The sequence below is a fragment of the Acanthaster planci genome, linkage group LG03 (assembly GCF_054643075.1).
Source record: "Acanthaster planci isolate LZ-2023a linkage group LG03, COTS_SCS, whole genome shotgun sequence".
Taxonomy (NCBI): domain Eukaryota; kingdom Metazoa; phylum Echinodermata; class Asteroidea; order Valvatida; family Acanthasteridae; genus Acanthaster; species Acanthaster planci.
This window is the reverse complement of record NC_141779.1, coordinates 8,640,500-8,665,025: the sequence shown is the minus strand read 5'-3', so window position 1 is coordinate 8,665,025 and position 24,526 is coordinate 8,640,500. Positions and strand designations below refer to the sequence as shown.

At 44.5% G+C, this 24,526-nt stretch overlaps 1 protein-coding gene across 3 annotated transcripts in view; it reads right to left on the bottom strand.

Annotated features, from left to right (window-relative positions):
- LOC110983457 (TPR and ankyrin repeat-containing protein 1-like) overlaps positions 1-24,526 on the bottom strand; it is a 59,587-nt gene that overhangs the window by 17,039 nt on the left and 18,022 nt on the right. For all 3 annotated transcript variants that reach the window (XR_015424862.1, XM_022242727.2, XM_087134911.1), the window contains exons 7-27: positions 24,009-24,343; positions 23,086-23,262; positions 22,808-22,867; positions 18,563-18,962; positions 16,189-16,368; positions 15,097-15,350; positions 14,008-14,191; positions 12,384-12,701; positions 11,572-11,889; positions 10,663-10,784; positions 10,048-10,294; positions 9,271-9,462; positions 7,498-7,809; positions 5,733-5,867; positions 4,907-5,353; positions 3,858-4,154; positions 3,228-3,358; positions 2,112-2,304; positions 1,430-1,594; positions 1,000-1,199; positions 143-280 (exon numbers count right to left, since the gene is read on the bottom strand). Coding sequence is in view for 2 of the 3 variants with exons in the window: in XM_022242727.2 (XP_022098419.2) it covers positions 143-280; positions 1,000-1,199; positions 1,430-1,594; positions 2,112-2,304; positions 3,228-3,358; positions 3,858-4,154; positions 4,907-5,353; positions 5,733-5,867; positions 7,498-7,809; positions 9,271-9,462; positions 10,048-10,294; positions 10,663-10,784; positions 11,572-11,889; positions 12,384-12,701; positions 14,008-14,191; positions 15,097-15,350; positions 16,189-16,368; positions 18,563-18,962; positions 22,808-22,867; positions 23,086-23,262; positions 24,009-24,343 (4,805 nt within the window). In the remaining variant the exon portion in view is untranslated. The remainder of the gene's footprint in view (positions 1-142; positions 281-999; positions 1,200-1,429; positions 1,595-2,111; positions 2,305-3,227; positions 3,359-3,857; positions 4,155-4,906; positions 5,354-5,732; positions 5,868-7,497; positions 7,810-9,270; positions 9,463-10,047; positions 10,295-10,662; positions 10,785-11,571; positions 11,890-12,383; positions 12,702-14,007; positions 14,192-15,096; positions 15,351-16,188; positions 16,369-18,562; positions 18,963-22,807; positions 22,868-23,085; positions 23,263-24,008; positions 24,344-24,526) is intronic.

Here is a 24,526-nt window from a genome sequence, read left to right as displayed (position 1 = left end):
GATCCAAACCACTGATGTAGCCTTGTACCCAATGCCACCAAAGCTCATAAAACTCTTTTTCGCTGTTTGATCCTTGCTGCCAAAATCAGCACCAGAGTAACACTTATGAGGCAGCTGTGCAGTGCTGTGCATCTCAACTCACTGGGGAATCCTTGAAGAAGTTGTAGAGCAGGACATCGTCAAATTCCAACCCCTTGGCCTCGTAGATGGTCATGACCAGACCGAGGCGAAGCTCTGCTGGCAGTTTCTCGATGGCTTCTTCATTGGCGACCAGGATTACCTGTGAGACAAAGGCTCATTCAGTTTAGACAGTGATTTCCAATGTGTATGTGATGGGCAGTGTCCTGCAGTCTTGGCTATGGCTACTTGTAACACATGTTTCTATGGGACTAAGATGAAGCCACTCACTGGAAGTTTCTACAGGCGTATGTCTTAGTGCTGGTGTTTAAACTATGAACAAAAAAAGGAGCATAGTTAGGGAGGGCACTTTTTGTGGTTAAAACATACAAAAAAGCCAAGTTTAATCCAAGCAGTAACTGCAATGAAAACAACAGCCGTGGAGATAAAACTTAAACTCATTTAAAACTTCTTTGCTACAATCAACAGAATAAGCAAGGTTTGTGCTGGTAGATCCAGTTTGGAGTAAAACTGAGAAACTAGCACCCTGACATTAGTCGGAGCTGTAACGCGACGGTTGGCAGTTTGCTCGCAACAAGCTTTTCTCTTATCTTTGCAAAGTTTAACTTGATTGCCCTTGGCAAATGTAGTCCTTCATTTCTCAAAATCTCATGCAAAAAAAAACTGCCCCAAATCCTCCTGAGTACATGAAACAATGGTACACTCTCTGCAACTTTAACATTCAAGAATCATCAAGCCCTGTGTAAAGAACCAAAGGCCGGGTTCTACGTTGCTTAATCCTGTAAAACCTTCCAAAGCCTCCCGGGGGATTTTCAAAAGCACCTGGGAGAGATGGAGTAAATTTCTGGGCACTGTACTGACCTGGTGTGCCCCAAACTCGATCTCTGACGTCTTCCTCTTGTTGCCGCACAATAGCAGAGCCAGGTCGCTGAAGCTGCAGGACTCCAGTAGCACCGGGGAAGGGCCGTGGAACAGGCCCTGGTCCCGCTCCAGACGGTCAAAGGAGTTTGGGAAGAAGTGGGTCATCAGGTCCACGATGGTGGAGGCCAGGTTCAGGATCCCTGCGTGAAAGGTCAAGAGTCCAGAGGTCAATGCGGAACTTATCAGACACTGTGTATCTAAGCAGGTTGGCATGTGTACGGTACAGAACAAGCATGACTAATCTTCACTGGAGTCTGTGCTCTTCACGTGGGAGTTGGGTGCACAGTGTAAATTGTCGACCATCCACTCCTTTCTAATTAGCCAGATGGGGGGGGGTGCTTGTAGACCAAGTGGACTGACCAATTCTTACCGGCATGCGACCTGTAGTTGTGTGTGAGTTGGTAAACTCTCTTGGGCACAGTCACAGCTGAGTGCTTGCCCAGGGCCTTGACGGATTTGCTGGCGTAGTGAAAGAGGGATTTCAGATCATCGAAGCGGAATGCCACTCCACGCATAATGCTCTGCGCAGTGTCTCCTACAAAAGCCAGAGAAAAATATTATATTGAAAAGTCAAGTATGGTATTAAGTCAAAGCTGAACAGTCCGAGGGGTGTGTAACCTACGTATCACATGGCTGAAAGTGCTCAAATTGGAATTCTGATGTTCATGAGCATGACAGTGGTGCTATCTTTACAGCTGGAAGATAACCAGTCTACATATTATTTTTAAACACCCAATAACAAGTGGAACATTGCAGCTTCCTAATTTACATATATGATCTTGTAATTGTTGAGAGACATCACGGCAATAATACATTCAGAAGTCAGGAAACAACATATGGGCAGAGTTCACACACAAAAATTCACCAGTTAAGTGGGGTCCTGTCATTTCCCCACAAATTACAGGAATGATGATTTCCAATTAATAGGTTTTAAAGTGAAGTTTGCATCTAAAATTTTCAATTTCCTCCAGTATGAAAAGGTGCTCTCATCAAGTGCTCTTAGAAAAAAAATTTAAAACAGACTGGGTGAATGTTTGTGTTTCAGCGTTTACCAGTCAGAAAAAGTGAATTGGGGTCATGCGAGCAGCGTATGAAGAGAGCCAGCTCTGCCTGTGTGAAGTCCTGTGTCTCATCCACGTAGATCTCATGCAGCACCCAGTCTAAAGTCCGAACGTCGCGCAAGCGACGGTAGACATGAAACACCAGGTCCCCCTCATCAAAGAGATTCTTCTGACTCTTCACGTGCTGAATCAAAGACAGTTCAGAGTGGAAAAATGAGAAAATTGACAGAATTTTCAAAGTGTCTCCCCAAGACGTGTATTTATGGGGTACTCCAACTTTGGGGTTTACATTCATTCTCAGTCCCCGGAGCTCACATCATAAAGCTCAACACAGCTCGACATTCTTATATAAAACAATGCAGGCCACTGCAGTTTGCTGTGTTTACATATCTTTTATGCTTTAGGCCCCTTGTCCATGCAATAGGTTACCAACAGCCACCAGATCTAATGGTAGTTCCTGGTTTTCAAAATTTGTCTTCAAAATTTGTCTTTATGGGTTACTATTTGGTTCAGTGAGTACATGCTTGAAACCGAATGTGGAGCTTGACATGAGCCAAAGACGGACGAAACCACATTTTGGAAAAAAGGCCATAAGGTTGGTGCGGGAACAATTGAGGGCGCTGCACAGTGGACTCCTGATGCAGTTCATCAGAGTATTTACCTAAAAAAAAATTCATTTTCTAACTTCTTGATTGACTTCTAGCGCACACGCTTTTGCACTTAACAATCTTCAGTTTACATGTGGCAACAATCACTCTCGTAAATGGATTTAGATGCCAAGTGAATGAAAACTGTGGTCACTCACAGAAAATTATTCCAAACAAACAACACATGTACAAAATAATTATACAGAGTCTTTTTCAACTAGAGCAAAATAACATTCATGGCAATATCTAAAAAAGATGTCGCATCTTTTTCCGTGATGCACTGTGAATTAAGAAAGCAGTGCATTTGTACACCGATGGCAGGTCTCCTGTAACGTGGTCTTCCTAGACCACAATCAAAAAGGTAAAACGAATTGGAACTATTTTGTGAAAAACTGAATTACCAAAAACAGTTGATCATTTTGCTTTTTAAGTAAAAGAGCTTGCACAAGATGTCACAGACCTCGTAGGTCTTGAAGAGACTGTAGATCTCTTCTCTATCAGCAGTGAAATTGGAGGCCCTCTTTTGGCCGAGTGCCAAGTAGCTGTCCAGAGACAGATAACCAGAATCTGTATGGAGTGCTTCAACTGATCCTAAAGAATAGAAGAAAAAGACGCATGATTCACCTGAATTCCAACCCAAGCAATCGGCAAGTTGAATATAATCAGTTGACCTGAGTTAGGTTTCAAATGTCTACATTTTAGACAGTGTACATGAACTGTGTGCTGAATTCAGTTTAAATTTCAAATGTGCAAAAGACGCCTACAGATATCGACAGCAGTTTAACCCACCCACCCCAAATTGAAACGCACAGGCCCCTAAAGAATGATTTATTTGGTTCTGCTGTTTCTACCATTTGTAAAGTTCTCTTTTTTATAGCATAATTAATTCTGCCTTCACAATTTCCCCACTTGGGTGCATTAAGAAGCAACTGCTGTATAAATGGGTCATTCTAAGGGATATCAGAGATTGAAAGTAAAAATTAAAGCAAAAATTTGAGACACAGCTGCAGAAATTGTGCTTAAAAACAGATAACTTAACAAAAATGTTGCTCTGTTTGCAGAAAAAGTAACCTCCCAAAACCCTACTCACCCTTAATGAACGACGTTATCTCCATCCAGACAAGTGTGGAGTGGTACGGCAACTTCTTCTTGTTGATGCGGGGCCAGAGCTCAAAGGCAAAGACCTCGTAAGTGACCTCGCGCCGCGGGTCATACCGTGCCTTCTGTGCCGCGGCAGGCCCCTGGGCCTCATGCTGCCCGTGGGGGTTAGTATTGTCAGTGAGGGCGCCCTCTTGTGTTGTGTCTTCATCAGGAACGGCAGGGGCAAGACCTTCCTCCTCATCATCCTCTTCGTCGATAAGGGGGATAAAGGTCAAAGGTCCGTCCTCTAAAGGAAGGACAAAAGTTCAAAGTTCAAGGTTTCTAGGTTCAACACCCAATGGCACCCAATCTGTCCCCTATTGAAAAGAGGTCAGCGGTGCACTGAGCCAGGTTCGTGAACAAAAGACAGTTGTATAACACTGCACGATCTGGGCTCTGTTTACAAGGCTGCAGGCCTGGCTGAAATAATCGGGCGTCAATGAAGGTCACCTGTCAACTTAGAGTAGTGCCTAAAGATTACTTTGTGCGGCTATAAACGACCGTTAAATGGAATGATGAATTTTTGAAGGATTTTGAAAACGGAAAAAATGATAGTCATACCGGCCCAGCATCATCAACATTGAAAAATGCCCCGGCACGAAGTGGTTAAAGCTGCTTTGGCATTTAAGGAGACCAGAGTTTAAATTTCGTCCAGTAACTGTTTTTAACAATTTGGTCGATTTGAACCACTTCGAGTTGGGATTACTTCACAATGAACAGACTCCAACCACAGGATTGTTGTCAGCTGAAAAATGCTTGTTTGAAAAAAAAAAGAAGAGACATCGCCCCTATCAATACAAACTGCCTCAGTGATCTTTGTAATGCTGTTTTAGAAAATTAACAGGTTGATAGAGCCTCGAGTGTCTACTGGGTTCAATTAGGACAAAAGGTGCACACAAAGAGGATTTCATTATTTTAACAAAACTCTGTGGAAAAGATATATTAATTTCAAAGAACAATTCAAATCATAGAGCCTTAAGGTAACCTGATCTTTTTTACCTTCATCCCACCCTCGTATCTTTCTCTTCAGCGATCCATCGGCGTCTCGGGGGAAATATGAATTGGGCAAGGAAGCGTCCAAAATCAGCAGGAACTGGCGAGAACTTAGGAACAATGGGAACCGGGCCTGGTGGGCGTCCTGGAACCGGTGGGGGATGGGCGTGTCCTGTTGGGCCAGTGGGTCGTGCGCAAACTCGCAGGCGTGGCTCATGTTGCAGAAGTTGCGCTGCACCTCGCTACACAGCACTGCATTCTTAGTGACAAAGATCTGGTGCAGATGGTCCATGATCATCTCCATATTAGTGTCGCCTTCGTCGTTGAAGGGACCTGTCCCACTGGACTCAACGCTCTTCGAGTTGCAAGAATCACGGCGGAAATCCATGCGGACGTCAGCCCTGCTTGGCTTGTTGGATGCACTGCTGCTGTCCGTTTCAGAGTCACTTTCATCTGTGATAAAACATGAACAATCAAACTGGAGAATTTCATTTTATGCACCCTGTTATAGTAAAAAAATTCACAACTACAGCAAGGTCAGACACTCTTCTGTCCCAATGAGTTGATTAGCAGTAAAACTGGTCTAGACATCAGTGATAGTTGGGATACTATGCTTTTTCTGGCTGAGTAGTCAAACGGTCCATGGTAAATTCTTTACTTGTATTTTCTTCTCTGTACTGCCAATGGAGTGAGTGCAAGTTTGGTGCAGAAAAACTAAAATATTTACAATTTGGCCCTCTCCCTAAAAAGGTTGGCAGATCAGCAATCTAATTTTTTTCTTTAAGATGATCTACCAAGGTACATGGAAGGTATTAAGTGCAGATTTTCGCACCTTGGTCTTCGTCTGGCTTGTCCTGGTGTATGAAGGCAATGTCCCTCGGGATCAGTGGTTCCCCGGTCATGGAAACCTGCTGCCAATATTTGAAGAATTTGGTCCACATGCGGTACAGGCAACATGTGGTCTTGCCTGCAACATACCAAATAACAACAAAACTGTCAACAAATGATTGTTGTGTCTTTGCGTTTCAAGCCAACTTGTAAATAGCATTTCCAAGAACCTTTGGAAAATACTTAAAGTAAGATTTGTGGTGAACTGCAAATTAGCCAGATACAATTCATTAGAAAAATAAGAGTCGAGACTTTCTTGAACTAATACAGGCATTTTTCAATAGTGCGCCTCCAAGAGTTTGCAATGCATTGGCCAATCACCATGCACAAAATCTGTTGATCCAGTGTGTTTGGACATGAGGTGCATTTCTCTTTTAAAAATCTGGCCCCCTCTGCAACCAGGATTTCCTTGTATGTCTTCATCCCAGGGAAGGTGTCCTTATCTACTATCCATTACACCATCCATCAACACACTGTGGGTGGCCAGTCTGAACTTCTGCCATATCTACTTTTCCAGAACCACCACTTGCACTGCATAGTGCACAGTACATGTACATGTACATTGAGTACGTGTACACTGTAATGGTCAGACCTGAAAGCGAAATGTTTTTATGTATGTATGCTGGGGAAACTCGACTTCAAAAATTTGACACTCATTGCTTTAAAGGATTATGGAAGCTTGCATCAAGTTTGAAGTGTAGTCTCCTCTAATAAAAAGTACATATTGATTGAATGGAATGAATTGAAAAACAAAGAACAAAAAAGCTGGAAGGCAACCTAACAGAGGCCTTTTATAAGAGTTGGTGCACAGATTTTTAAAGAAAAAATTTCAGGGATGACAGAGTAAATAATTTTTTATACGAGTAAATTTTTGGGGGGCAAATCCCAGATTTTTAAAAATAAAACCCATTTTTTCCTTCCTAATAAGAGGGCAGAATTCTGACAACCAAATTTAGTGCATACTTTGATCCGCCCTCCAAATAAGGGCATCATTCTGACAACAAAGTAGTGCTGCAGCCGAACCGAACCAAAAATCATCGAACATGGCACTTTTGAACCGAACCAAACTGGTCGGTTCGGATGCTTGGCTTTAATATGGTATGGCATTGATAGCGCATAGAATGCATGCAAGAAAACATGTTAAAAAGAAAGAAAGAAAACCCGACGAAAAATTGATCACGAGTTATGTCGAACCGGTGCTAGTGCTCAGCATATGCATATGTACATGTACAAACGAACTGTAAAGTTGTGCCTTGCGTTTTGTCGAAACTGAATGGCTTCAGTAACTGCCACAATTGCATAAATGATGAAGTAACTACCAGCACTAGGCTAAAATGAGCACAAAAAAAAGATCGGGTATCTAAATTTTTAAAACTACCAATCACAATTGCCATTTGACTATTACCATCAGTATGTAGGACTGACAGTCACATTGCTGACTAACGTGAGCTAAATGTGACCATGAACATCCAGGGGGGGGTTATAACCAATTTCTAACATTCTTGCAAACAACATTAAAGAAATGCCTTCCTGGAGGTCATTGTGAACGGCACCTAGTGTCACAAGTTGGAATGTCTGCGGCAAATTTTTCTTGCCGCATATTTTCCTGGCAAAGCCATTGACTAAAATGGGAGATTGCACCTCCCTTTATTTGAACTGGTCTAGCAAAGTCTCTGAGCGAATTTACACCAGGATCTCAAACGCGTCACCTGTTCCGCTCCTTCCCAGCAGCAGGATGGAGGAGGCGGGCCGAGGCTGCAGGTTGATGATGGCGTGCTCCAGCTCCGTCACACGGAACGGGAAGTCCACCTTGACGTCGTTGTCATTCAGCATGGCATTGACCAGCGTGGAGTTGACCGAGTAGAACTTCATGATGTGGTACTCATTCTCCCGGGAGCTGGCAGGAGGGAAGTAGGGCTGGGGGATCTTCTTGGCATTGTCCACAGGCCTGGAGTTGCGGTCCGGGGAGTTGCCAGTGATCTCGCGGAAGTAAGTCGGCAGACGAAGTGTCATTATGACTCCTGCCCAGTCAATACAAGGAAAATGCTTTGATGTCGGCTTTAACATTTTACCCCTATTTTATCTCTTGGTGTTATTTTGGGGCCATTAGCCAGATATGCCAAATCAGCTTCAAGCGGGAACAAGAGAAGGCATGTTTAACGACGGTCCTTTGGTACTGTGAGTGCACAGGCTTATGTGCAACGGCACCGGCACAGGACGCACTGAACATGTGTGACCAATTTCTGTTTGAATGTATTGTCTATACATGTGCTCTAGCATGTGCACTAACTCATTTGAAAAGCGGTAGCAGCCAATCACATTGACGGACTTGTTTTTACGTTGTTCATGCCTGCAGTATAATGAACGACTACTTTGATTGGTGGAAATTCCGTACACATAATGCAAGTTCATGTCGTTCATACGCAATTATGAATAACTTTATATCACCGACGGAGGTCCGATTGGCTTATCCATCAAGTCGGACTTACTGACTGGTGGCGTATGACATACATCCATAAAGGCTATCAAATGAGGGTGCCTTATAAGGATAATGTGAGCTGCCGGGCCGAGCATGACCGTGTAGCGCGTACAGGCTGAAGGGATGGCTGACTTGTGAAAAGCAATGTAAGTCCAACTTGATTCAAGTCTACACTGAGGGTGGCTTCAACTCAGGGCAAATACCCGACACATAAAGGGCCTTGGAGGATGCAACACCTTAACATTATCAGCAATGATTCTAAATGGAGTGAATCGGGGGTGCCATTTGCATATCAAGAGATAAGCTTGGAATTCTAAGAGTTTGTGGCTGACCTTTAACCCTGGACTACTAAAGTATGAGCCAGTCATGCAAAGTGAATAGTGACATCATTTGGAGAATGAGACAGAGCACAAGGTTAACAGAACACATTTCTAGAATACGATACAATTAACATTCCATAAAATCTCGACCAAATATATGAATCATTCAGTCCTTCTACCTACACCCCCCCAAAAAAAACTGCCCTGCAATTTACTTCCTGGTCCACCTGAAACCACCTGAAGGATTTTCAACCCAATTTTATCAAGCAATTCTAACTACGGCCAGACGGTACAAGATAAGTATGCAATAGCTGTGGCAATGATGGCTTTCGTGAAGGATTTCACAGAATACATGTTACATTTGACAAGTTGTCCAGAGCCTCGAGCTTAGGTCAGGGAAGCCTATGTCAAAGCCTGACATGAGTCCTGCATATTAATGACAAAGCCTCCAATCAGGCTTCTGCCTGAAAACTGGTATTACTGTATAAGCTATGAAAGGTTGTGAAACTGAAGTCAGGCGAATAATCATACACTCCGGTTTTAAGTGCATTAATTTTGCAGTGAATAGGTTTTGACACCACACGTGTGGCTGGCTCAACTCTTGGATTTGGGCCGCGTGCTGCCCTCAATAGTATGTGCGCAAGGCATACACGACTGCAAGGCACACTGGAATGGAGTCTAACCTGTTGTGGACTTCTTGCTGATTCCAACAAGGTTCTTGCGGATGATACACTCCTCTCCACGCTCCACAGACTTGACAATGACATCAATGGCATGGCTCAGTTTATTATGGTCTGTGAAAATGTCCCATATGCGGATAATCTCCGAGTAGACTCGTCCTCCAGCCACTGCTGTGTCTTCTGAAGTGCCATCTCCTGAAAATGCAGTTAAATGAACAACATTCCACAAAAGCACACATATATGAATATCCGGAGGGTCAAGGGATTTTCTGACAACATTAGAATTTTCTTAACCAAGTCATGAGCCAAAAACCTAGACTAAGAGCTGGACGATTCCATACTCCCATTAGCCCAAACACCTGAAGCAGTTTCAAAGGGACTCTGTGTGAAATCCTTTCCTGCAGAATTCACACTGTTCAGACCCGCTTGATAACACTTTACGATTTTCCAGTGGAAAAGGATGAATGGCACATAACACATTGTTAAACCACGGTCAAAGATAGTGCCATTTGCCCCCTCACACTGCACACACTGCACACTGCTGTGAATTGAGTTCTCTTGCTAGAAATGGTACAGACTGACACAACTAGTTCCTGAAACCAGGCCTGCAAATAGTAAGTAAAAAAAATCAGCGTATTCCAAATTACCCATATGACGTAGTTGAGTGTTAATTCAGTGGCATTCGCTGAAGTAACAAAACAGGGAACGAGCTGACCTAAAGTAATGCTCCATGTCTGTGAAATTCCTGGGGAGGGGGAAGCAGCTACGATTTGTCCATACCTGACCCCAGTCTCTTTTCCGATTCCTCGCTGCAGCGTGGTGAGAACGCAATGGCCACTTCCCACAGGATGCGCCCGCCTTTGGTCAGTCGGGCCTCGTACAGCTTCATGTTGTGCTGCTTGGGCTGTCCCTCCAGGGGTTTGCAGAGCCGCCCTCGCCAGTCCCCACTGCCCAGCATCTGGATCTTGCGGATGGCTGTCTCCTTCAGCTTATGGGGGACCTGCCTGTCATGCAGGAACTTCCACACCTTGTTGGGACCCAAGAAACAGGAACGGTCAATAATGAAGCGCTGCCGGCCAAACTGTTACCCTTGTATTCAGACTGGATATGAGGGCAGATTGCAAGTCCTCAGATTCGTGATGTGAGGACAGGTTACCTGTCTTCACATTCATGCAAAATGTCAAATGCAACTGAAGACGGAGTACCTGTTAACATTAATATGAGAATGTGCGGACCCTGTCCTCACATTCAATAAGGGATAGGTAATATGTCCTTGCATTGAATTCCTCATATTGATGTCTTCACATATGCGTAACCTCACACAAGATCTTCTTATAAAACTTGTCAATTTTCATGTCCTTACATGTTATATGAGGACATGTCTCTGGCTCTTACCTTTGCTGTGCATTCAACCTCCCAGGTGAGGTCATCAAAGATGGTTGCATCGATGGCCTCCATTTCCTCATCTTCGTCCTCTTCATCCTCCATCTCCTCATCAGCCTCATCGATCTTTTCTCCTGTAAACACAGAAGCAGCAAAAAGTTATTTACTGTTCGACGGCCGTCTGCTGCACATGCCATCGTGCAAATGTAGACACAAAGACCACAGCATCAGCAGAAAGACAATGGTGTGTAGACACTAGCATTGGGAGAAACCGTGTCTTTCAGTATTTCTGTGCGCTTCTTCAGCAATTTTTCCTTCTGAAAGATTATTGACAAAGAATTAAAGCATTTATGGCCCCCTGCATCACAAATTTGACATCTCGTGTGGACAGAATGTACATATTTAGTGAAGTGATGCAGCATCACCTGACAATGTCACAAAGGCTCGGTCAAAATGATCACTGTAAAACATCTAAAATTTTGTAATTGAAATGGATATTTAAGCTGGCTTTTTTCCGTTCTTTTTGCTGAATGGTTGCGTATGGTAATGGTGCTAATCCAACCGTTTGCAAAGATTTCTCTTTATACAACTGACAAGTGCATCATTGTTTGGAACAATACTTGCCTGAGGCATTATTACATATCAGACTTGATCCATTTCGCGTTGCACATAATGAACCCCTACGATGGGTGAAGGCTGATTTGCACACGGCACAAAAGCAAACACAAATGGAACTTTGTGACGTTGCTGGAAATGTGCGCATTGGGAAATCAAACAAGGCGGAGGTATCTCTTATTGCAGCAAGCGTCTTGGAAACATCAAACTGCAGTTCACTTTCTCACTGAAAATGAGCCTGCCTCATCACTGCATGACTGGCAGCCGCTTTTAAACACATGGACCACTTTGTATATCTTTTCTCACCTTCATCTTCAACACCCTGTTTCAGGATTTCCTCGGGTTCCTTCTGCCGTGAGCTGATTCTTGGTGGTGAGGTCAGTGGCTCTCCGTGGGTCTCCACCGTGTCTTCAAGCTCCGCCTGCTGTGGCACATACATGGGCAGGGCACCGAGCAGCTGCTCCAGCTCACGTCGCAGCTTCTCCCTCTGGGGCATGCGCTCGGTCGGCCGTGCCGTCGTCGGTTGCTGGCGGCCTTCCTGTCCAGACTCCCGGTCTCTCTCCGACCAATTGTTGGGGACGCCTGAGACACGGATACCATCTGAGGAGCTGCCCTGGTTGTCCCCTTGACAGAGAAAGCACAAAGTCATAGAATTTGCATAAACACATTTATGTTGTAGTTCATTTGAAAGGATGTGACTCAACTAGAACCTGATCAATTTGAAATAGCTTGTGATTACTAGTGATTTGCCACCGATTGATTTATGATTGATTTTTACCTGATCATTGATTGACTAGTGATTTTTTTTTAATTGAAATGTAACTGACTTCTGATTGACTAGTGACTGGCTTGTAATCGAATTAGGATTGACTAGAGAGTGGAAAGCAATTGACTGGTAATTGACTAATGACTGACTAGTGACTGACTAGTGACTGACTAGTGACTGACTAGTGACTGACAAGAGACTGACTAGTGACTGACTAGTGACTGACAAGAGACTGACTAGTGACTGACAAGTGACTGACTAGTGACTGACTAGTGACTGACTAGTGACTGACAAGAGACTGACTTATGATTGGCCTGTAATTAGTCTTAATGCTGTCCCTAATTTCTCTTACCTCTGGGTACACTGGGAATAGACTCGCTTGCCGCGTCGTAGTACTTAGCAGCCTCTGCCAGATACATGTACCGCCGGTCTTTGTTAGTCACCATCCTGAGTGGTACCCTACCTCCATGGTCTCGCAACCAGGGGTTGACCTTGTGCTGGCTCAGGATCTTGACGGCATTGAGCGACTGGTTCTTCGACCCACCCGTGAGGGCCAGGTGGAACAAGGTGTTCCCTGCCCGGTCTCGGGCGTTCTTGTCCAGGTAGGTAGCAGCCGTGGGATCCGCAGAGTACTTGGTCAGGAGGAGGTCCAGTATAGCGAACTTGCGATCTGCCAAGAGCATCCATGATAGAGAGTGCACCAAGAAAACAGCGTCAAAAGCAATGGAATCAAATCAATCTCATTGGCACCAGGGTTACATCTAGGATTTCCAACACAGCCCATCCTCCCAATGGTGCAGTTTTAAAGACTTTGCCCTTTGCAATCCACGAATACTATATCGCAGCCGCATAAATGCGATGTGATGGAAATAGTAGGCTGGTTCCCAGACTAGCAAATAGAAATACAGTGGGCTATTTGACAGGTACTAAATCTGTCTAATACATCTGCATCTGTACTGCTGCGCACGTACACACAAAGCGGTTGCGGGCACTAGGTAAGTTGGGCATCATGTAGTTCAAGAGTGCATGTACTTCGTCCACATGAAGCACAGGCAGGTAAACAACTCAGCACAAAGCATGGCCAGCCAGTTGGTTGGTTGGTTTGTCGGTCGGTTTACGAGGCATTTTTTCTGCTTTCCAAACAAAAATACAACTTAGTTGCTCCAAGTATGTACAAAATTTTACTAAAAAGTCTAAATGCCATTTTTATCGTCCATTTCACAAAGTGCCTATCCAAAATCACATACCACCTGTCCATAAGATCGGTGGACAGGTTGCTAGATGAGACCTTGACTAGTAGTAAAAGTATGCCAATTCTCTAAGTGCCTGCAAAACCAAGGCTACTGATTGGTCAAACACTGTCAGCTGACAATTACGCTATGTGCACACCCACAGTGCCAGTGTCTTGCAGAAGCAATTGCCACAACTGGGCCTGTATCATAGCTCAACCTTGCAACCAATTCAGAAATTAGCAAGTTCAAACCAGAAGACGCATGAAGGATCTGAAAATGCACACTTGGAAGGGGCACCTGATGGTTTTTGCTATCAAACTAATACCAAGTACGAACCCAGAATGTCTCACAAGTCTGTGGATGTGGATTGTGGCATACATGTACTATGCTTGGCTGGTTGTACCCAGGCAGTCCTATTGACAAATACATGTATTGCTCCACAGCAGGGCAGACAAGTATTATGGTATAAATAAATCTGCAGAGTCCATAACAGTACTTGTGGCATTTTGGCTTAATTTTAAAATTTGACTGATATATCGTGGCTTGTTCGAAACTGTATTTCCAGGCCAAACAATACCGTCTGCAAGAGCTGGATTTTTAACAAACTCATCAGCAAGCTAAAGTCAGTCTATGGAAAGAAACAAGAATCCAGACGTAGAACAGTTGACCTGTGGGCTTGATTAATGCTGCACTCCCTAACTTGTAGGTAGTCGGATGGTACTAACAGTCTTGGCTGCCACTTACCGTCCTGTTTGAAACCGATCTTCAGCGCAGAATGGAATGGGGTGTCGCCGGGGTCCATGACCAGCAGCTTGGGTGATGCTTCGTGTGTCAGTAGCAGGTTGACCAACTCGTAGTTCTCTGTCTTCAGACAGTGGGCCAGCGGGGTTATGGAGTCATTCAGCAGGCCATCAGGCTTGGCCTTATTCTGGGGACCGAATGCAACACAAACCTTGGTTATAGTCTCAAAAAGTAGGGATTTGAAACATGGCAGCCTGAAAAGGCAAAGACAGACACTAGATTTTTAAACCCTAGCTCCCGAGGCATGCTCTCTAGGAACCTACCCGAATCCTGCTAAATCCTTTGCTTTACAGGAACTCAATGGCACATTCTTTGAATGTTAACTTCCAGGCAAATCTTGACCCCATTTGAAGACATGCCTCTGAGCAGTGAATGCCGACGAAATCAATTACCAGCACAGTGTCTTGGAAGAGCTCATCACGGACAGGCCGTTGTTTTAGTGACATAACAGAAAAGGTTAACATCTACAAGTGAAATTGCACTCCTTTCCAGCAGGAACTCGGACCGGTTTGTCTCTGGCTCAAGTGTGAACAGCTCATTTCCAGGCCTCCCAAATGCTTTGTGTCGGTGTGTTACTACATATAAACAGATGATTAACTGGTTGGTGGTATACATGGAAGGTCATTTCAAAGATGGATTTGCGCCGGGGAGGTGTAAATTAATTTCTGATGTTTGCCCTGCCCAACGTGTATTTTAACAATGTATACTCGGTGTATGCTCCCGAAGGCTAGTGAAAAAACCATAAGCTGTTCACCATAAAGCCAAACAGATGTCACTTTGAGGCAAATGTTTGGTGGCGCTCTGAATCATGTCTACTGAGAACCAATGAATTGACACATGAACAACAGCCTCTTCATCTTGGACAAAATTTATATTCATATGTCCTCATTTTCATATATCTGGCTTACAAGAACCTTGAGACTAGCTAATGGTTTACCAATCGCTTCCATCTATGAAGCTGAGACACTTTAAGCAAAACATAGCTTGTACACACTTATATGAGTATCTAGCATGAAAGGGGTTAGTATTAACCTCTAGCAGGGCCTTCACCATGGTCAGCCGTCCAGGGGCCATGTTCATACCCTCCCACTGGTTCAGGAATGCCATGATGGACACCCCTGAGGCATCGCAGCCATGGGCGATACCCATGCTGTTCCGGTTGATGCTGTAACTCCCTCCCACCAGCAGCAGGAAGAGGCTCCACCACTTGTTCTTGTCCGCCAACTCCTGCACCGTCGTGTTCCAGTAGGTCGGCGGAGCCTCGCACTTGACTGAGTCTGGAATCTCTGCAACAAAAGCATTAGACAAGACAGGAATATTTAACGCAGACTGTCAAAATGTTGGCATTCTACAGACAAAGTTTAACAGGTTGCACCTTTGAGTATCTTTGAGAGTCAAGTACCATACAGACATCAAGGCCGGTTGGCCCACCGATAAACCTTGGTCCACAATCCTGGGAATGTGGAGACTTGGGTTAATGCACCCGCAGTTGGTCTCTTTTTAGAGTTCCTTTCTTTGAACCAATGGAATGAAACTTTAGTAAGAAACCATTCATCAGTGTTTTACAAGTGTATCATTTACTTGAAGTTCAAAGGATGGAAGGTCTGCAGTAACACCATGGAAGTTAAATTCATGACTGATTCTTCTCAGAACCACACAACTCTCAAGAAACAAAAAACATCAATGTCTATAGTGTTATTGCAAACCTTCCATGCTTTTTCATATCCACCACACAAACCTACAAATCTAATGTATTAGATGACTCATTCACTCATACAAGTGCAGTGTGATGTAATTTTTACAATTGATTTGTTTTATGCAGGAATCAAGTTCAGATGGTGGATTTTTTGGGTATATCAACACCGGCATGCAGCTGGGTTGGAGCCGTGAAAGCACAGATCAACAAGCAAGCATTGTCTTCTGCCAACCTCATTCTAGTATTCATGGCACTGTGCAAATGCTTTAAAATTTCTCAATAACTCTTACTTGCAAAATCATACCACAACATGGTTTAACTGGTTTTATACACACTTCATTTTGGATCTGTTAAAATGTTTCAAGTTTCCCCCTTGAGGGGTCAGGATCAATTCTTCAATTTCTCAATTCATGCTCTCCACTTCTTACCTTGGCAATGTTCCAGTGACTCCACCAAGGCATCCTTGCAGCGATCCACGTCCCGGTAAATCACTTGGTTCCTGTGCTCCTTGCCGATGAACTCCAGGAACAGTGGCACGGCCTGGTCATGCTTGCCTTGCTTCTGGAACATCAGGCCTTTCTGGTACGTGCTGAGCTTGGCCTCAGCCTCTGCTCAGAAAACAAACAACATTCTCTGTTCGGAGCCCATGATACCCATTCGATCATCCAGCCAATTGCTTCAAGTCAAATTGTGAAATTGGCCTCAAAGATAATCCACTCCGTATTTTTAAAGTAGAATACTTAGCACATCACCACGGGGATTCAACCAAAGCCTCCTGTGGATCCAAAGTAGCATCCTGGGGTGATCCATCAAGTAACTTTAATATAGTTGAAGAATAAATTGATCACCAAGGTGATCCAAACTAGACTCTGATGAGATCCAAACTAGCCTGCTGAAATGATCCATGGAGCAGTTTATATTTAGAATGTTGAAAGACAACATGGTGATCCAAAATACACTCGGAGGTGATAAAAAGAAGCCTTCTGAGGTGATCCTAACCAGCCCCCAAGGGTAATCATAACCAGCTAGCTCAAGCGATCTAAACTGGCCTCGAGGAGATCCCAACCAGCATCCCGAGGTTATCCTACAAAAACACCTCACGATTCTAACCAACCTCCTAACTATCCTGCTGAAATGATCCTAACTAGCTTCCTGGAGTGATCCAAACTAGCTTCAAGAGATTATCCTACCGAACCTTCTAAGTTGATCCAAACTAGTCTCCTGAGATGATCCTATGGAGCGAGCCATCTCAAATGCATGTAGGTTCGGGACAAGGTTTGGACATTGTTGCGGTAAGAGCTGCACTATTCTGAACTTCCAGTAATCTTCCTGCATCAGTTTGCAATACACAAGTCTCCTCAACTGAGGTTTGTGTTTTGGGCCAGGCTAGCCACTATCAATGTACACCTGCAGCCAATTTCACGAAACTTTACGCAATGGCATAACTCCACTTACGCCACGTTTTATTGCTTAAGTTGTGCAACAAATAAAGACTGATTTCATGAAACTTACACACTACGTAAGTCCACAACTTATGCAACAAATTACTGCATAACTTCTGCAGTCATTTTAGGTGGTGTAAAGTTGCATCAAACGAAGCAAAAATGAAGGATTTGACTTGCTTATCGGGTCCGGTTAAGCCTCATCATTGCTGAACTTTTTAAGGATTATATCAAAAACAAACTTTGTTCCAGAAGGTAATAACAAACTTGTTTGGCTGTGAGAAAACTGCGAAACGTTTTGTCCAGTTCAAAATGGCAGGCGGATGTGATTCGACGACTGTTTCATGACTGCTGTTATATTGGAAAAGAAGAGCCATCGTAAACGCCGTTTTTGTCTTCATCCAAGAAATCAAATATTATTAAAACGTGGCGCATCTACACAACTGTTCGTGAAATTGAACGAAAGCATACTGTGCACCTACAGCATAACTTTGTGGCACGAGGCTTATGCATGGTTCAAAGTTACGAAGCGTTTCGTGAAATCGGCTACTGTAGTTAACCCTTACGCTGTTGCCACTGTACTGCAATATTGATACACAGTTCGAAGATTACATCTTTAGACCATTCCCCAGACAAGATATTTCCTAGCAGTTTCTCCTGCTCATAAGTGTTTCAAAGTGAAAATCCCATATGCCAATCTCTTTTTTGAATTCTATATTCCTCTGCCTTAGCTTTCTTAGCTTTGGCTTATTTTATTTTATAAACGTACAAACGAAGTGAAAGAAAAAAATAACAAATTCACGAACTTCGTACATGCTGAAGTAAACATACATGTACAGTATATTATGGATGAGCAAATTGCTTTTCTCTTCTCTCCGACTATGCTAAATTAAAAATAAAACTAAGTGAGACCATGGTGAGTCTCACATGGCTTAGGTTGAGCAATCCAATGCCTTTGGAAACCACAAACCACTCTTGTACGGTCACTTACTGTGAGCCCTCAGGCCAAATGTAAGCAGCCCTTCACGGTTGACAAGTTGCCAAAGAAAATTTGTCCAAAATTGTCCTGGACAAATGGGGAGCTTCTTGCTGATGAAGTAAGAGCTTCAACTGACAAAGAGTTTTGAGAAAGTTCCCATGTGACCTCTTAGAGTGACCCAAATTAGCAGCTGAATTGATCGGAACATGAGTAATCCTGACAGACAAGCTCCATCGGACTTTGAAGAGCACTCAGTGTGCATCCATCTATCTTTCCCTACATCTTGTCTCCAGCATATTTTATTACCAAAGAGACAACAGTTCTGTTCTGAGATCAGAACAGTTTGTCTAAGATCAGTACACTAGCATGGTGGAATCTTACCCTTCTTCCTTTGCAACTCCTTCCTCTCTTTCCTCTTCTGATTCTCTTTCCTCTTCTTCTCTTCCTGCTTCTGGCGCAACTTCTCCTGACGTTCCTTCTCCTTCTGTCTCTTCTCCTCCTGTAGTCGCCGGCGCTCCTCTTCACGCTTCTGCTCCTCCTGCAGTCGCCGGCGCTCATCTTCCCTCTTCCGCTGCTCCTCCATCATCAGCCTCGCCCGTATCTGCTCCTCTATCTCCCGCCTCCGCTGTTCCTCCAGCTGCTGTTGCCTCCTTGCCTCCAACTCTTCCTGCTTTTTTCGCTCCTCCTCTTTCCTGAGCCGCTCCTGCTTCAGCCGTTCCTTCTTCTGCTGTTCCTCCCTCTGCTTCTGCTTCACCATCTCTTCCTGCTGCCAAGTGGGTTTCTGCTGGGGAAAGACCAAAGCAGGTTACGACTGCATAGCAACTTTCTCAACAGCTGCAAGTCTTTGACAGAAACAAAAGGGCACTGGGCCAACGTTAATGAGTTTTCTTTCCTAAATTGTCTGACAATAATGAAGCTAGCGGTCTTTTGTGAGATTGGTCAAAAGCATTGTTACAATGCATGTCCTTCAATCATAAATTTCAACAAAGTTACCTAGTCTTCATTTCTTCCCTTTTTCAAAGTTTCCGGTGTGCAATTTGAGATTTTGGGTATCAGAATTTGGTCATTATTTTGCACCTTTATTTCTAAAAATTTCTGAATTAATAGAGAGATGCTTGTTGGCTGCAGTTTTCAAAATTTGTAATAGATGACATGCATGCACGTTTATTTGCATTCACACAAATATGCATCCCAACAACGTGACCGCTTTTTTAAAAATCCCTTTCCAGACTGCAGTGAGAGGGAACACTGGGCTGCATTCAATGGATATTTGAATTCACTGAATCTTAGGTCACAGATCATATACACTACCCTCCAAAAGTTTGGGAACATGACAAGTCCACCAGTTTGTTTTATGATAACACATGTGTTATTAACCCCTTCATGCCGGGATTCTTTTGACCGTGACTGCTGGGCTGTGGTATGCCCAGAATGGAGGGCTTTGTCCAGCAGCAGGCCCCATTGACCCAGCAGCTGCATGGTGAATGGTATGTATGTGTGGTATGCACTAATCTTCACACAAAGCCCCAGCTGTGGATGGCTCCTGGTATGAAGGGGTTAATATCCTGGTGAAATGCTCCACAATCTCAGCAGTAAAATCCATTCTCATGATGTAATACTTCTTACTTGTACAGCTGTGTTAGCTTATGCAATGATTATTAACCCATTTGGGCCTGCTAACAACAGCAAATGCTATTTTGGTAGTTTGTGCCATACATGTTTTTCAACAACTATTCCTAGTCCACGGCACTAGTTTGACTACTAGTCTCTTGACATTCTATCCATCAATTTTTCCAGATAATCCGGTGAAATATCTTGCCATGCCTATGAAGAAGCTCCCACAGATGCGTTTGACTCATTGGGCTTTGCTCTCTTTCTTTACAGTCCAGCATCTCTATAGGGTTTAAATCTGGCGACTGGGCAGGCCAGTCTATGACTCTTTCTTTTCCAAATATGACTTGCACAGCTTGGACATATGCTTTGGGTCATTGTCTTGTTGCATGACAAAGTTGGCACCATTCAGACGCTGTCCTGAGGGAATGGCTTGATGTTGGAAAATACTCTGGTACCCATGCTGGTTGAGGATTCCTTCCACTCGATACAAATTGCCAACTTTGCCTGCCCCAAATCAACCCCACACCGTTACACTTCCTCCTCTGTGTTTGACTGTGGGTTTGATGCATTGAGATTTCCTCCTTTCCCCCGGTCTTCATCGAATGTAGACCCGCCTCTTACAGCCAAATACCGGTACTTCAAGTTTTGGTATGTCTGACCACAGTACCTTCTTCCATTGCTCTCTGGTCCAGTTTAGCCCAAGCATACCTTTTCACCTTGCTTTTTTTTCTCTTGAGGAGTGGTTTCTTCCTGGATACTCACCCCATCAACCCTGTAGCTTTGAGGCGATGCCGCACTGTGGATGAAGAAACAGCCTTCTCTCCAGCTTGCTTACATGTGCTGTTCAATTCTGAAGTAATTTCTGGACATGTCAAATATCTGTCATGCAGGCTGCAAACTGGTGTGCTTATCTTCTGCTTTAGAGGTAATCTTTTGCCGGCCGCATCTCTTTCTGTCCACATTTGACCCAGTCTCAGCTTTCCTTGCAAGGCAGGTGTGGACTCCATGAAGAGATACATTCAGTTTGTTGGCTAATTCGCTAATGCTGTGGCCTTCAGATCATAAAACCACCACAGACTGGCGTGTTTCTAAGGAAATCCCCCCGGTTTTAGCCATTACTGTCAGCTTCAGATTGTCCCGATCAAGATAAGGGCAGAAGACCGTGCTTTAGGCCTTTCAAACCTCTGATTTTGTAACAACACTGTGTCCCAAGATCATAGTAACAACATTCAGTTATGCTACTAACACGCCCCAATCCCTGTTGTTATCCCGAGATCACTTCCTAATAAAGAAATGTGACTAGTGCAATTTCCAGGTGTGGAACACCGAATTATGCAAAATCAAACGACTTTGGGGAATACCATTACCATAATGTAATCAACTTCTCCTGGGCTACTACCTTATCGTGGTGGAGTAGTTTGTGTACCTTGGTGACCCCGAGAGCTATGCTGATGGGAGTTTAGCACTCCAAGAAGGGTCACCTAAGTCAGACAGGTCGAAGGGTAGAGGTCAGACAAAAGGTAGTCCAAACCCTGTCAGTTCAGCAGCAGGGGCTGGCAGCTGCAATCATGACAGACTTAACTCGGCTGGCATATTGCAGTAGACCGACTAGGGAACTCACCTGCAGAGTCAACGGCAGTGGGTCACCAGGCATAGTTAGTTTGCCACTGCGGGGCAGCCTTCATTCTCCCCTGCTGTCACGCCTTTCGCGTTCCATAGGACTTGGTGTCTGATAGGCCCAGAGGAGAGCGTCTGTCCTGGGAAAGCATTCGCTCTCTCTTTCTCGCACTTTGCATCTACCAATCATGATGGTTCATCACAGTATTCAGCTACCAGCAATGCGGAAGCCACCCTCTTCAGGTGCATTTGTTGCCCTCTTCTGGGAGCTACTGTATGCTGATGATGCCGCCCCTGTCACTCACTCTGCAACTGAGCTTCAAGGCTCGTTCAGAGTTTGGTATGGAGATCAACCTTGATAAGACCGTAGTGGTGAAGCAAGGTCCTGCAGCCCCACCTACCGTCACCATCCATGGTACAGTCGTTAAAGTGGTCAGCAAGTTTCCCTATCTCGGATCCATCTCTCAGCAACACAAACTTCCTTGATGATGAGCTCGACTCCAGAAAAGCTAAGGCAGCAGCCACCTTTGGCCGGCTCCAAGCAAGTGTGTGGGACAACCGCGCCTTTCCAAGATCTGTGTCTATGTGGCATGGGTACTGAGTGTACTACTGTATTGTAGCGAGTCATGGCCCACCTACCGCCGCCAGGAGCATTGTCTGAATGCCTTTCATTTTCGCTGCCTACGTTCGATCCTCGGTATATCCTGGCAAGATTGAGTCTCGTACCCCGCCATCCTTGAGCTCACTGGCATTGTTGACATGTTCACACTGCTGTCTGCTCGACGCCTCCGCTGGGCCAGACACGGGTGCAGACTAGACGAGGGCCGACTCCCTAAAGACATCTTCTATGGAGAGTTGGCCAATGCCTCACGTCCGTGAGGTCATCCCAGACGTCGTTTCAAGGACACACTCAAGCGTGATCTGCGGGCATTCCAAATTCCAGCAAGCTCAAAGGAGACTACTGCAGAGGAATGTGCAGACTGGCGCTCTACAGTACAAGCAGCTTTTCCACCCCTTCAGAAGACTACATCACACTTTGTGAGAACCGACAGGTGGCTAGACACCGGGCTTCATCGTCGCGTACGATGGGATAGGCCATCGCAATGTAATCAAACTAAGCCATAAACAACTGTTACATCATTTCACTACTGAAAACCTCCGACAACTAACAAGAATAGCACAATAGTAGCATGCAGTAATCAAAATCTGTTGACTCATCATGTTCCAAAAGTCTTGGAGGGTAGTGTAGAAAACAGCAGACTGGCTGGTTTCATACTCCAAATGTGCATGCGAGTTTCAATTTTGGGGGATTGTTTTCAGATATCTGTTCAGATAAATGCACACAGAAACTCAAAGTTTTCCAGGGTTTGAATACATCGACTGCCTGTTACTTACCTGAGGTTCAGCAAACAGTTTGGAATGATCAAAGAATGGTGCGGGGGCACTTGGCCTTGACTGAAACAAAACAGAAATATTTGATGTTAAAATGAAAAAAAAATTTGTTATCGGAGGTGGGTAAGTGGGTGGAATCTGTCGTTTTTGCTCTAAAATTGTTTACCCACCCCAACAAAAGCTGTACTGCTCAGACCCTTTTTGGAGTTTTTGGACTCAACAATAACAATATCAAGAGTTCCAAATTTTCAGACTCATTCACAGCTACTGCTACCTCTTACCGGGGTGTTGAAAATTCGGGAGGGATCGAAGAACTGTGGGCTTGGTGGAGGTGAAGGCTGGGGCTTAGCCTGAGGTCTTGTCGGGTAGTAACGAGTCTGACTGGGCCGCGTCTGATTGCCAGGAAAGGCAGCGTTTGGTGGTGAGAAGCGAGGGCCAGGAAAACGCTGGCCAGGCATCTGCAAGTCACGGTCAAGATATTTTTTTCAGAGCTGATGCATGACAAATCAAGTGTGCTATGAGATGTCTGTGTTCATGAACAGTCAAGCAAGAACCGGACCAAAGCAAAGGATATTGGTCATTGTTAAGGGAATAAATATGTGATTGGCTGGTCTTAAACGTTCGTTTAAGACCAGCTAAAGAGAATGGACGTGACTAATACCTGAGACACAGGTGAGGACATTATCGGCGTTCAGTCTCCTGAGCCAGTCTTAAATGCACATTTATGACTGGCAAAGCACATATTTATTCCCATTCATAAATACCTTTTTTCATAAATACCTTTTAAAAGAGAGAGTCAAAAGAAGTCAATATATGATGAATTTCCAGCATTTTATTCTAGAATTTTACTTTCATTTTCCCGAACACCCCCATCCACTTAATGGAATATTTCTTTGTGCAAATTGTTCAATTGGCAGGTGTGTGGCGAGCTGCGTGCACGCAGACTCTTGACCAATCAGAATCGTTTAAACTGTCATGTATCCAGGTGCCAGTGCATGATTTACACAGCGGGCATTATCACTTCGCAGTTAATACACGGTCAAGTTGCACGTTGCTGAATAGCATGCCTACTTCATTAAAACAGAATTTTCCAGAGACTGTTTTATATCCAGCATGTTTCACAATATGATGCTTGAAGGTATCACTGGGCAATGATAAGAAATAACAAAGATTGATCCAACTCCATTACAGTGTTTTATCTTACACTCCTCGTATGTTGCTGAAACTGTTGTTCGTTCCTCTGCTGCCTCATAAACTGTTCCCAGGCCACTGCAGTCTCAGTCAGCAATCTTCGTATCTCAGTGTAGTGTGGGCTGCTCATGGGCACAACGTCCAGTGGCATGTATCCCCGCCGGTCCTTCCTGGAGGGGTCCACTACGTGCTTCCGCAAGATGTCAACGACCGTCTTGGCGTGAGAGAACGGGCCGGTCGTCTTGGCCACCAGGTGGAAGAGCGAATCCCCGAAGCGGTCCGGCAGGTTCCTCCGCTCGCTTGTGGTGAAAACTTTACTGAGGAGGTACTCCAGGAGGCCAACCCATCCTGGGGAAATTCAGACACATCTTGACTATATGACAGGCTACATGTTGCGGAGGGTGTCTCCTCTCTCTAAACTTCCCTATCCTCCATCACTATGGTCCGATTTCACAGGTTCAGTATCAGTGCTAATGCAAAAACCTGCTGCAATCCAGTCACAAGTTTAAGTTTCAGCTTTAGTTCAACCAC